At 39.8% G+C, this 14,407-nt stretch overlaps 1 protein-coding gene across 1 annotated transcript in view; it reads left to right on the forward strand.

Annotated features, from left to right (window-relative positions):
* The window catches only part of MYOM2 (myomesin 2), a 167,696-nt gene that overhangs the window by 130,641 nt on the left and 22,648 nt on the right, over window positions 1–14,407 (forward strand). The window contains exons 25-29 of the mRNA XM_043542341.1: window positions 3,294–3,338; window positions 3,725–3,861; window positions 8,042–8,186; window positions 8,298–8,357; window positions 10,219–10,286. Coding sequence (XP_043398276.1) covers window positions 3,294–3,338; window positions 3,725–3,861; window positions 8,042–8,186; window positions 8,298–8,357; window positions 10,219–10,286 — 455 coding nt within the window. The remainder of the gene's footprint in view (window positions 1–3,293; window positions 3,339–3,724; window positions 3,862–8,041; window positions 8,187–8,297; window positions 8,358–10,218; window positions 10,287–14,407) is intronic.

The raw sequence follows: 14,407 nt of genomic DNA on the forward strand, positions 1-14,407 counted from the left end.
AGTTTGAAAAATACAGATACAACCTCTGGAGTTAAATGTATAGAACTAGGTTATAAGTCTAAGATGCAGAGCTGTAATGGGAAGGAAGGAGGAAGTTGAATAGCAGTGTCTTGAGATATTGGGCCAAATTCTTCTCTCAGTTACCTTGACGTAAATCTGGAGTAGCTATGCTCTACTTCACTGGGGTTGCCATTATTTAGTGTGCCCATCACCATCCAAGGGAAGCTGGGAGGGTGAGGGTATTGGAGAGGTTCACTTGCTACATTTTAGCAAGGATCACACCCATGCTCCCTCCAGTGATCTCCTGGCAGTTGTTGCGGTATTTAGAGGGTGGTGATCTGGTCACACCCTTCCCAGTCACCCTTTTATGCCATCAGCAGCTACAGACAGCTCTGGTTGTTGTCCTCCCAAATAGACGTTGTATTTTATGGCTGCCTCTTGTGTGGGTGCATATATATACGACCCAGCATAATTTGGCCCATTAATTTTGGATTAGATCTAGACTTCTTCCTACTTTAAAGCAGGCTTTACTATTCAGGGAACCTTCCTATCTTCCTCCCAATTATATTTTTTTATTCATCTACATTCATCTTTTCCTTCAAATATTATCTGCCTACTTTCTAACATTTTTTTATTCATCTACATCTACTTTCTAACATTTTACATCTACATCTACTTTCTAACATTTTTTTATTCATCTACATTCATCTTTTCCTTCAAATATTATCTGCCTACTTTCTAATAACTGATTCGTAATGCATCTTGAGATCTAACCCAAACCTCACATTTTACAGCTTTCAATTATTGGCACATAATGTATATGCTTTCTTTTAAGCATCTAAAGCTGACCCAAAGCCCATAGAATTCAACTGGAAACTTGATTTACACTAAAAATAAATTAAAAGTGGGTGGAATCAAGTATTAGAGGTGGGACATTCAACGGGACTTGTGCTCCAAGGACTTGAGCTAAGTGACTTAGGGTATGTGTACACTGCAATCAGAGGTGCAATTGCAGCTCAGGTAGATGTACTCACACCTGCATTAATCTAGCTAGCATTGAAGCCAGGATGGCACAAGCTAGGAACACAAGTACGTGCCTAGGTGGATGGAGCGTGCTTGCGCTGCATTTTGTGAAATAGACTGAAAGATGATCTCATTACAATTTCAGAAGATATGAAAAAATCTAGGGATGGGATTTTCAAAAGTGCCTAAATGACTTAGGCCCATTGAATATAACTGAATATCAGCAGGACTTGTGCTCCTAAGTCAGTTAGACACTGAAAATCCCACTCCTGGATTTTTTTTTCTTTTCCTATGAAACTGTAATGAGATCACCTTGTAGACTTATTTATTCCATGAGAAACACACTTGAACCCTTTCAAGAGATCTTTCATACCATACATTAACTTTCCCTTCTCTGTTCTCCCAATCCTTGATTACTGCGGGACAGTAGCATCACTGTAGTGAGGCTGAGACCAATTTACTCTAAGAGCTGATTTTTCTAAGTATTCTGCAATCCACATCCTTATTCAGATGTTTCAAAAATTGTTGTGCCTGTATTCGCAAACTTCATGTACTTTGCACAAACTACCCCAGAGATGCCAGATTCTACTGTCCCTTGATCCTTGTCCTAACTATTCACTCTGGAATGTCACTTGCACTTACTTCTGTCCTGTAGTACACTGTAATGTATGCCAGTGGACTGCTACAGATTGCCGTGCAAGAATGGACTCTTGTGCCCCTGTACTTGTATTACCAATCTAACTCAGCACAGAAACGAGGGGTCCATGATCCCTTTGCGTGTAGATGCACCTCTTCTCCTATCATAGTGTGAACTGTGGCAACCTGCTGTAAGTAAGCTTAGATCAATCAATATAGCTGTCCCTAAAACTGTGAAGGGCAGCTGGAATCCACACAGATGAGTGAGAGAGCACAATTCTGTAGATCACAGCCCACTGCGTAATAAGACACGTTTACTGTGTCTTACTCATTATAGGGCAGTTTTTCTTACACCTACTCATTATAGGACAGTTTTTCTGAAACGTAGTTATAGTGTATCCCTAGTAGTGCTTGGCAGGATTAAGGTTTAGGGGCAGGACTGGTGTGTACCTTAACTCTGTATTTCCTGGTATTCACAGGCTTAGATTTAGGTGCACTCGATGCTCTAAAGGCTTAGATTTAGGTGCACTCGATGCTCTAAAGGCATTGATGGTCAACCTTCACTCTGAGTTAATGAAGTTTTGGGGCACTGAATAGCCATTATTAATCTGTCTAGTCTTAGACAACCCCATCTATACATACTAAAGATGTGGCCTTTAAAGGCCTTTAAAGCCTTTAAAGGCTTTGTCTAGAATATTTAATTTATCATTGTTATTATTAGTTTTAAGTTAACACATATCACTTATCCATCTGTGCATCCAATTGTATTTTTAGCGGGCCCATCACCATAGCATCTGTGTGCCACCCTAACACATTCCTAGTTTTTTTTGCTGAAAGCCATGCACTGTGACCCAACCCTGGTAGTATTTCTCCCACTAAACTTAAATCCTTTCTTCCTCTGCCATGACTAACACATGGAATGATCATTTTACTTTTTCTCTGCTCTTCCCATATGTATCACCTTACTTATTCCACCATTGAAAAGAATCTCTTAGCATCCAGACATTTCCCAAAACTAGATCAAATCCTCTGCAACTTTGTTAAATCCTCCACTGTGTCCTAAAATCCTTGATCATTTCCTCTTGTCTTTGTATTATCTGTAAATTTTGAAACGATGCACTTAGTTTCTTCCTCCAAGTCCCTACCAGGAATAAATATGTTAAGTAGGATTAGTCCTATTTCCCAGCTATGTGGAACCTAGCCTGGTACACAATCTTCATAAGGATTTACTGCTATTTGAACCTTTCCTACCAACCAGCTCTCAATCTAGCTGTTTTAGCAAAGAAACCTTTTGGAAATGATACGTCAGTGAGCCAGGTCAGCAGATAAAGAGGGTGTTAGATGCCTATATATCTTTAGTGTAAATCCCATAGAATGAGTTTTAGCTCCATGCTTACATTCTCATACATTTTAAATATAAAAACTTACTAAATCCACGGGCCAGAATTTTAAGTTTTTCCTGTCTTCTGAAATTTAGCTTTCGAGACCTGGATTTTCAGAGGCTTTTGGAGTATTTTTCCCACAAGCCATAAGCAGATTATTTATGCATTGATGCTGATTTGTACACTGTTTTAACAGTTGCATTTTGACTCTGTCAGAATAAATTAATACCTGAAACTTTTTAATAATTTCAGAGCTTGAACGTCTGATGACACTAAGCCATGATATAAAGAACCCAAGTAAGTAGAACTTCTGAATTTAATAGACAGTTCATGAAATAATTACACATTGATGGCTGTGCTTCCCAAGGACAATGACAGTCTCATTTTTCACAGCAAAATTTGCTTGCTTATCTTTTGATTAATTTAAAACAAATTTTAGCTCTTATCTGATAGCAATCTTCATCACTCAAGAGTCCTTCGATGTTTGTCCATACTGGCAGCGTGTCTATTATGCAAAATCCTCAAACACTGCATTAAGGATGTAGTGGAGATCGTGCTCTGACTCCTAGAAAGAAGCTTTAAAATGCATAACAAGGGTACAGGAGAGTTTTGCTTTTTATTCCTCTCTTCTTGCTCACAAGGGTTCATGCATTATTGACTTTTGCTTGCTTTTATTCTTGTAGCAATTCCTCTGAAATCAGAATTAGCTTATGAGATGTTTGATAAAGGAGAGGTTCGTTTCTGGGTTCAAGCTGAGAGCTTGTCACCGAATGCCAGCTTCAGATTTGTTATTAATGATAAAGAAGTTGTAAACAGCGATGTAAGTACATGTGGAAGGCTATAGTTGCCTTTACGTCACTTTTGCATGTGAATTACTTAAATCTGCATGGTCTACCCTATTATTAATGTTGATGTATTGGTAGTGCCTGGAAGGAATGCCACTGTGCTAAGTACTATATACACAGCTCATATAGTGACAGGCCCTGCCCCCAAAGATCTTATAATTTAAGCATATTCTGAGATATGGAAGCTAGGGATAATTGGACAAACAAGTGATGCGGAGAACAAAGTAACACTGAGATAACCATACTTGGTGTAATAAGCATCAGTCATGGTATGCCTACTGCTCAGCCATTGCCAAATATTTTGTAGGCATCACAGTACAAGTATGATTTAAGAAGGGATTTGAAGAAGGATAATGTGGTGGCTATGCAGGTTTTTATGGGGAGCTCTTCCCATGTGTTGGAATTTTTATTATTTATGCAGAGTATTATCAGAATAATAATCTGCATGGCTGCCTTGCCACTAGAAGGGTAAGGCAGGAGCTTCCCCTACCTTTGCACTGCTGCACTAAGACCATTCACTGCAATGGACCCTGTAAAGGGATCAGGGAAGGATAAGGATAAGGATAAGCGCCATGCTCTTTCCCCTGCCCACCCCCCCAACCATCAGGTCACAGTGCAGGGCCAGCACACCGGGGGGAGCACATTGCTCACCCTCTGTACATAAAGAGCAGCATTCAGAGAGTCTGTGCCTGTCTGCCACACAATCCCCCCAGTAATCTTTCTGAGATGGGGTGGTTTCACACTGCTCCCTCAGCATGGCTATGGCTTCAAAGTGATTAATCTGTCCCTTAGGTTGCAGAAAACATTTTTGATAAGAGAAGTTTGTCTGGATTTTTTGCAAACCCTAGAGAGCAAAGAGCATTCCCCTAGATTACATATTGACAGGATTAAGAGAGAATATTTCTCTGTTAGAATAATAAATTTCTTTCCCCCTTATAGCTTTTCTTGAGAAGTAATAAACTGTAACATTGAAAACATGAATAAAAGATGACTAGCATCTATTGAAGTTTCAATATTCTGGATTTGGAACTGTTTACAGAACTGATTCATCTATTTTTAGTGTGCATCTGTTTTGAAAGAGTTGACATCATAGATAGCCTCTTGCAGTCGAGCTGTATTATTTCACCATTTTAATTAGTAATCCACAGGTGACATTTACTTGTGGAGATTGATGATATTTTTGTGGAAAGTCACATAAAAGCCTTGTATTTATGGTACCCATAAAATCATTGAACTTCATCTTGCTGCATAATGGCAACAGCTCGAAGCCTAATTATTTTCCAAAACCTGCCTAGAGACTGGACTGCAGTCACTGAACATGTTCAATAGACCATTGTGCTGGTGAGAATGTAGTTTGATTCTGGTCATTGATGAGGATGAAATAACTTTCTTCTGGGCCCTAATTGGGAAAACTTCCTTTGGTCCCACTTCTGAAAGATGTTTGAAATATAGTAATGTGAAAATGGAATTAACTGGCACTGTTCAGCCTGTTTAGTCATTTTAATCTTGCTCCCTGTGCCCCAAAGTAAGAAATATAACAAATTCAAGAAGCAAGAAAAAGGACAAGATTGAGCCTTTGTATTTTCCCCCTTCTAATTTCCTTTCTACTGCTGGAAACACCAATTTTCTCTCTTGGGTCTGTTTCTGTACCATTGAAGTCAATGGGCATTTTGCCATTGACTTCAATGAGTACAGGGTCTGGAATCAGAGACCAAGAGAAATGTTTTCTTCATTTAGTTGTACTGCTTGATACTTAATTTAATGCATAACATGTAGCTTCTTTTCATTTCACACACAAACCCCTCTTTTTAATCATCATGACCACCAACTCTTTTGTACATTCTTTTCCTACAAACTTTGATTATATATGCCAATGTCCTGTTTAATGTGGTGATTGAACCAATTCTCCTTTATCCTGTGATATTACTTTACTATGTGTGTTCAAAGAAAGAAGTCAACATCCAGATTTTATGACCACATCTCCATTGTAATTATGTGCAAATAATGTACATATTCTCCTCTCTGTATTTCATTCCATTAATAAATACTCTAGTTATCATACTGGTTCTTTCCTTACTTTTCCCTTCATTATTTTTTTCCCATGACATTCATTTGATAGTTGCTTCCTGGATATTTTAAATTAAACCTTTAGATTTCAGTACCAGTAATCTATTTTTCAAAATGGCCTCTTGTCCTTAACAAGTAAAGGCCTGATCCTGCTAACTCTTCTTGACACAAGTTGTTATTGATACTAGTAGGCACATTGATTTTAGTGGAACTCTTCACATAAGTAAGGACCTTATATGGGAAACTAAATCTGAACCTATCTTTCTTTTCTATTTCTGTTAGCAGCTCTTCCATCCTTTCTGTTCCTCAGAATTCTGTAATTTGTAGACCCATGCTCTCTTTCTCACTCCACATCAAACCCATCAGTTTTTTCTCAGCGGTACCTCCAAGATCGTCACCTTGACTACTGTAACCTCTTCCCATCGTGCCCGTGATCCTTGCACCTTACCTCTCTTCAATCCATCCAAAACGCTGACACAAAATCATCTCCCTCACTTGTTGCTCCAAACTTGTCCAGCTCTCTTTTGATTCCTTCATATTGTTTGGCACTAGTTGACTCCCCTTTTGTTAATGTGCTTTCCATGCCTGTTTGTTTATTTTTTTTTGCATTTCATTTATTCTGCTATAACTTTTTTATGTTTCATATCAAATAATGTAGCTTCTTATTTTGCTTTATTTATTGCATTTATAATTTTGTTCATATTTTCAGTTTCCCTCTATTTATTTTTAGATCTTTATTTTCTTTATTGAATGGCATATGTTCTCACTATTGTTTATGTGTTTAAGACCTGTTTCTGTGAGCCACTTCATTCCACTGGAAGTTGAGAGAGCTCAGCTCTTTACCACAACATGCCATAAGTATTTCCCTTGTATAATTTGTACTTTTGAAAATGTCAGTAATGATTATTAAAAATACAGGGTCTAATACTGCTCCCATTCAGTATTAAAAGGCCACTCCATTTAACTGGACCAGGATCCGTCCCATAATGAGTGTATAATCTAATCTGTAGTAGGGTACATCTGTACTGCAATCTTGGGGTATAATAGTATCTTGAGTAGACATGTCTGAGCTTGCTTTAATCTAGCGAGCTCGGGTACTGGAACAGTGAAGCCATGGCCACATGACTGCAGTATAGACATACCCTTAATCTCATGTGCACAGTTTTCTTTCCAAAATGATGCCATCTTGTTTCCTTTCCCACATCTTCTTTGCAGCCTATGGAGGAATTCACTCACTGCCTCCTCGTGGCCAGTCATAACAGAGCAGCTCTCTCCCCATCTGGTAGCCCCCTGCAGACCATTGCTTCTTCACTGCAGTGGTGTCTTTTCCTGTAACTCAACCCTCTGGCCAGGTCATGACTTAGTCCATCCCTTCTGGGGTATTAGAAAAATCCTACAAAAAAAGTCCAACACTTTGTATCAGACCTTTGGCTCTGACTCTGGGCCTTGTGGTCCTCAGTGTCTTTTCTCAGGGCTCTCTGTTATCCTTGCCCCCTTCTTCATGCTAGCTTCCCTGGTGGCTGGTAGGGGAACCCAGGGCTTCTCACTGCATGGGGTTCCAGCCCAGGGACCCTACAACCAACTGCCAAGTTCTGCTCTTTGGATTGGTTATAGTAGTCCTGTCTACAGAGTGAAGATATTTCTCTTAACCTCGACCTTCCAGCTGGCCTCAGTGGAACTCTATTCAGGAATCAAGCTCCATGCTGGATGATATCTTTGCAGTATTGAAGCCAGTAGTAGACTTAATAGTATCCACTCTGTGGGCCAACTACTCATTCACACGAAGCCAGCATGGTCCATTACATTTAGATTTATAAGTGGTGAAAAAAGAATTGTTGTTATGGTTATTGAACATTCATATCATAGTAGCAGAGAGGCCCCATTGTACTGGGTACTGTACAAAAACAAATAAAGAGACAGGGCCTTCCCCAGAAAGCTTCATAGTAAGAGGTGAAGGATAGGCAACTGGGACATAAAATCAGCAAATGAATATGGTGATGACTGGTATGTTAGGGAATTATAAATAAATTGCACTATACATTGCATTGTGTAGCTATACTTACCTACTGTAATGCTATGTAATTCCAGCACCATAGAATTAAGTGTGACTATTCAAATGGCATTATTGAGATGCTGATGGACCAATTTACAATTGAAAATGAAGGAACTTACACTGTACAAATTGAAGATGGAAATGCCAAGAACCAGTCTTCATTAGTTCTCATTGGAGATGGTAAGTTCCCTGAAACATTTGGCTCAGCCTATGAAGAATAAAGCACTTCAATTATTCTTTTGAGTTCTTCGGCAACTAACATTTTTTAATACTTTTCTACCATTAATTTAGCATTCAAGGCTGTATTGGCTGAGGCTGAGCTCCAGAGAAAGGAGTATCTCCGGAAACAAGGTAAGAGAGGAAGGGCTGGTGACTTAGGGCTGAATTTTTGCAGCTAACGGAGCACCTCTTGTGAATTATTTGAGTGTCCTCAACTTCCCTTGACATCAATAGGAGTTGAGAACACCACGCAGGATATACTGAACACTTTGCATGATGGGGAATCTTATTTCCCAAGAAGTCTATATTACACACACTATTTCCCAAGAAGTCTGCTTTAAACACAGTTGCACACACTATCAGAAACCATAATTATGCTTTCTTAGGGTCATTTACTGCTCTCAGTTTGTGGTAGAGCTTCCACTATGTGATGTTCACACAAGTGCAGGGCAAGTAAAGTTGGGGACCTTACAAGAAGTTCTCTTCTGATTTAACGGGTGTGGGATCCTACTGTAGGCTCTGTCTGATCCAGCAAAGCATTTCAGTATGTGCTTAATTTTAAGCATGCAAGTAGTTCCATTGATATCATTGATCTGTATGAGTGTGTGGGGTGGGGGGGGAGAGAGGGGTGTATTCATATGTGCAAAGTGTAGTGTCAAATTCATCCTGTAGTCCTTGTATAGGCAAAACTCCAACAAAGAATAGAGGACTGGGCCCCAAATGTGCACCTATTATTCTCTTTGTATAAAGTTCAGTCTACATTTTATTACAATTCAAATCAAGAATAATTTTTGCAGTTCAAGGAAATTAGCATACTAGTTAGATGTCTAATTCAGAATACATAGCTGTTAAATCCTTCTTTTAAAATATTTTCATTCTAGTTGTAATTTATAATTATAATTTATTAAGTGTATGTTATTTAGAATGTTTGAAAAAATATTGCTTATTTTATTTGCTCCAAAGTTTGCATAAGTACCTTTGCATAAGTACTAATCTCAGGACACCAGCTAGCAGAATCACAAAAATTAGAGATGGCAAAAACCTATTAGTTCATCCTGTCATCTCCCTACTAATCCACCTATTTTTATTGATATCCCTAATATATCTGCATAAATAATGTAATTTTGTATTTTCTGTGTTGGTTTATTTACAGTCTTATGAACGAAGATACAAAATATTCCCTTCAAAGCACAAGCTCCGAGGATTTTTTCCTGTGAGGAGCTGAGCACTGCCAACCCTCATTGATTTCAGTGGGAGTTGTAGGGACTCAACACCTCATAGGATCAGACATTAAATTTATGTTGTTAGGTTCTGATCTTGCAAACACTTAAACATATGCATAACTTTACTCACATGAGTCATCCCACTGACTTCAAAGGGACTGTGCCTGTCAGGAAAGCTACTCATGGGCATGCCTATTTGCAGGATTGGAGTAGATTATGGGGGAACACAAGTAGTTCAGATTTCTCTTTAGCAATATTAGAACATTATTTAAATATGTTTCATTTAATGTAATTTGGAAAAATAATGTTTGGTCAAGGATTTTTGCTTTGAACATATAATTGGGTGAGCATTTTGAGACACTTGTTTATTCTCCAATTCCCTCTCCAGTAAATATTTCATTTGGACATTTATTGGTAACCCTATTCTATCTCTTTCGTATGCTTAGTTGGCAACTGGGTAATATCAAATTTAAGGACTTTATTTGTCTCACTCAGTAAGCTGTAGTGCATTTGGCAATGGTACATCTCCACAGCTGCAAACTAAGATGGGTCCCACTTTTTTTTTCCCTTCTGTATCCCACATCAATAAGACAAACACCCATTGAAAGGTTTCTCCTTTAGGAAATACGTAGTTCATGAACGACTGGGACCAAGGCTCCTGGATCTACTTTCTATTGGATCAACATCTACTTTCCCCTGCTCACACTAAAGTGAGAAGTGTTCCCTTGTAGGTTCCATAGCATATGTTTTAAATTCATTTTGTTTCCCAGGTCCTCATTTTCTGGAGTATTTATACTGGGAAGTTACAGAAGATTGTGAGGTTTTACTTGTCTGTAAGGTGAGAAAACATATTTGGAAACATTTTCCAGGCAGTTTTATAAATCTCACAATAATATGTGAGTTCACAATAACTTGCTGGAGGATTCTCTGCTCCTTGAAGTCTTTAAACCATGCTTTGAGGACTTCTGTAGCTCAGATATAGGTTAGAGGTTTGTTACAGGAGTCGGTGGGTGAGATTCTGTGGCCTGCGTTGTGCAGGAGGTCGGACTAGATGATCATAATGATCCCTTCTGACCGTAATATCTATGAATCTATCTATGAATCTATGTAGATGATGCATTTTTAAATATTATTTGTTTTTGATAGTGAGCTAAGCAAACAAATATTTCTTGTATGAATTTAGATGACAAAACAGGACTTCTCATATTTTTAGTCAATGGTTTTGAAAAAGTAACATCTTAATTTCAAAGTAATGTATACGGAGTTCTGAGAAAGCTCTTACTGTCATTAATTGTCCTTACATGCTGTTCTAGGAGGCTTGACTATTCTAGTTGCTTTACTTTTTATAAGAACTCATAATGAGAGTAATGAATAATTAAAAGGATTTAATTTGGGAAGCATCAAACTCAGGATGTTCACTGCTTTTTGAGCAGTGCAGACACTTTTGTATTAGTTTTAACTACTCATTTTTAATAGGTTTTGGGTTTCTAATTAGAGTTGATTGAATAATTCATTATGAGTAATTTATCTTACACATTTAGTAGCTTTTTTTTCTGTTCACAAATTATCTGTGAACACACATAGGACTTTAGCTTCAGCTTCTGCCCAGCATAACTGTGTGGGGAGGCAAAAGTGGCTCTAAACCGCCATTCTGCTTCTCCCAATCCTGGAGCTGAACTGCCCTCTGGTACAAATTAGAGCAGCCACATGCCTGTCTCTAACATATATTGGCTAGCACAGCACCCTAAGGACCATTCCTCTAGCCAGAGATAGCTGAAGTGTGCCATGATCCAGTCACACCTTCTCCCACCCAAGTCACGCTCTGAGCTATGTCCTTTATATATACTGGGCGAAGCAGGTGCTATCGAGTACACTACACTCACTTTAAACCCTTACAATAGGGTAATACCAGAAGGACGGAGTTAATTTCTAGGCTCTCATAGAAGAAGGCAAGATGGTTGCCAGGGCTACTTTTCCATCAGTGGTAGATAGAGCTGATACATCTCCAAGGGTGATGGCTTCTGCCTTTATAATGTAGTGCAGGGAATCAAGGTTTCATGCTTCAGTGTTTCCAGAGAGGTTCAGAACACCAACTGAAGACCTGCCCCTTGATGAGACTCATCTGTTTAGCCAGAAGAGAGATGTTTCTTTGCACACCCTGAAGAATTCCAGAGACACCTTTCACTACCTGGATATATATACTCCTGCCCCCAACAGAAAAATTCATAGGCAATCATACAAACCTAGACCAATGACTCAATTCTACCACCAGAGACCTTATGAGTCACCCCAAAAGAGACACAGGGTTCAAAAGCCCCACATCTTCCACAGCAGATTCTTCATCCCAATCCCAACCCTCAGCTAAGTGTTATTTTTTGATGGGAGATCAAGAGCTGCAAACCACTAAGTTCAACACCTGCTGATCCCCATGCACTTGTTTGGGTTTGTCTAGCACTATTTTTCAACACCTGGCGTGAAATAACAATGGATAAATAGGTTCTGAATGTCATGCATTCTGGCTATACAATAGAGTTTACATCTGTACCACCTCCAATATCTCCTTTCCCACCCCCTTTTGGGGGCTACTCTCATGAGAAGATTCTTAAACAAGAAGTAGAATCCCTCTTGCAGCAAGGAGCAATAGAGTGGGTTCCTTTCGAGTACCAAATGTGGGGTTTTCACTCAATGTACTTTCTAGTATCCAAAAAAAAGAGCAGTTGGAGACCCGTTCTTGATCCTTGCCATCTCAACAGTTGTATTCTCAGACTAAAGTTTCAGATGGTCATATTGGCATCTATAATTCCATCCCTGGAGAAAGACATGGTTTTCAGCTCTTGATATGAACGGCGCCTACATTCACATGGACATCCACCCCGCTCTTGGGCGGTTTCTCAGATTCATGCACCAACCACTTTCGTTACAGAGTACTCCCTTTTACTTCCCCCAGGGTCTTTACCAAGGTGTTCTCTGTAGTAGCAGTATATATCAGATGCCATGGTTTCACGTTTTTCTCCTGTCTCAACGTCTGGCTTCTTGTTGCCAGGACATGCAAAGAGCCTGTGAGTTGACGTTGCCAATGCTGCAACTTCTCTTCTCTTTAGGGGTCAATGCAAACCCCCAAAATTCCATCCTCACCCTCACACAGACTTTAGACTTTATTGGGATGTCCTTAAATACAATCACAGCAAGGGCTTACCTGCCTATGGACAGGTTTCAGGCAATGAACAGTCTCATAGACCAGGTCATAAGAAACTCTTTAGTACTTGTCAAGATTTGTCTCTCTTTCTCTCCTGGATCATATGGCTTCATGCACTTAGGTCATGCTTTTTGCCAAGTTCCACCTTGGTTGCCTGCAAGCCTGGCCTCAAACAGTGTACTTACCAAATCTGGAGTCCAGGAGCACCATAGTTACTGTTCCCACCAAACTAATATCCCAGCTATGGTGGAAAAATCCCCACTGGGTATGTGGGGGCGTTTCCTTCCTTGCCTCCTCACCACATAGGATGATCATTACAGATGCCTCCCTGTTGGGTTGGGGAGCCCACATGAACAATGTACAGCACAGAGCACCTGGACATCTCAAAAGTCCAAGATGTACATCAATATTCTGGAATTGCAAGCAGTTCAAAGGGCTTGAGAAGTCTTTCACCCATTCATTTAAGGTCACCAGGCCCTCATAATGTCAGACATCACACAATCGGATCACACTATTGGCAGTCTGCCTCTCAGGGAACCTAGTGTACTCTCTCAGCAAACATTTTGCTGTTGACCACAAGTTGGAGCTACACGACTCTGTGATGAATAATATTTTTACTTAGTGGGGGACCCCCACCAGAGACCTGTTTGCCTCCCAAAATGAACAGGAAGTGTGGCATATACTGCTCCAGAGGTGATGCTCTACTTCTTTCATGGTCAGATCACTTGAACGATACCTTCCTTCCACTACCACTCCTATGTTGGGTCTTACAAATAATTCAGCAGGACAGAACATGAGTCATTCTCCTTGCCCCCAACTGGCCCAGACAATTTTGGTTTCTGAGCCTCCCATGCATGTTATCTTGGGCACCGATCATATTTCTGATATTTTCCTGTCTCCTGATGCAGTGAAACAGCAAATTCAAGCATCCCAACCACCGTCTGCTTCATTTCAGGGCTTGGTTTTTGGATGGGCATTATCCTCAGAATGATCATGCTGTGAAACTGTACTGAACATCTTTTCTAATAGTAGAAAGGATTCCACTAGAAAATGTTACCTAGCCAACTGGAGACATTTTTCTATCTGGGTGCATCAAATATACACCCAGAAGCTGCCTATATGCCTCTTATTTTTGTCTATATACTTTCCTTAAGGTTTGTCTATCAACTCCTTATGAGTCCACTTGGCAGCAATCAATGCATACCATCCACCTTCACAGGGTATCTTGATCTTTGCACAGCCCCTGAATTGCAGATTCCGGAAAGGCCTAATCAAAACCTTCTGCCAATAAAAAAAGCCAGGTCCTTGCTAAGCCTCCCTTTGAACCATTAGGTTCTGGCTCCATGTCTCTCCTTTCCATTCAAGTTGCATTCCTGATAGCGATCACCTCAGCCAGGAGGATTGGTGAGCTTGGAGTCCTGATGGCAGATTTACTATATTCCATAGGGACAAAGTTTCATTAAATTCACCCCCAAAGTAGTTTGCATTTCACCTGCACCAGTAAATTCCAGAACGTCATGCATATTCAGAAGAAAGGAGGCTCCGTTCCCTTGATGTTCAGTCAGCCGTGGCCTTTTACCTGCAGAGAACAAAAACAATCAGAAAGTCTCCTAGACTATCTGTCACCACAGCAGAAAGAGTTTGGGGTTAGATTATATTCTCTCAAACTGGATCTTGGGCTGTATTTTGCTCTGCTGTCAGCTGACTGATTTCCCCCCTTCTCTTGGGATAAGGGCTCATTCCACAAGAGTGCACATCAATGG

This window comes from Chelonia mydas, chromosome 3 (genome assembly GCF_015237465.2).
Source record: "Chelonia mydas isolate rCheMyd1 chromosome 3, rCheMyd1.pri.v2, whole genome shotgun sequence".
In the NCBI taxonomy this organism is placed as follows: Eukaryota; Metazoa; Chordata; order Testudines; family Cheloniidae; genus Chelonia; species Chelonia mydas.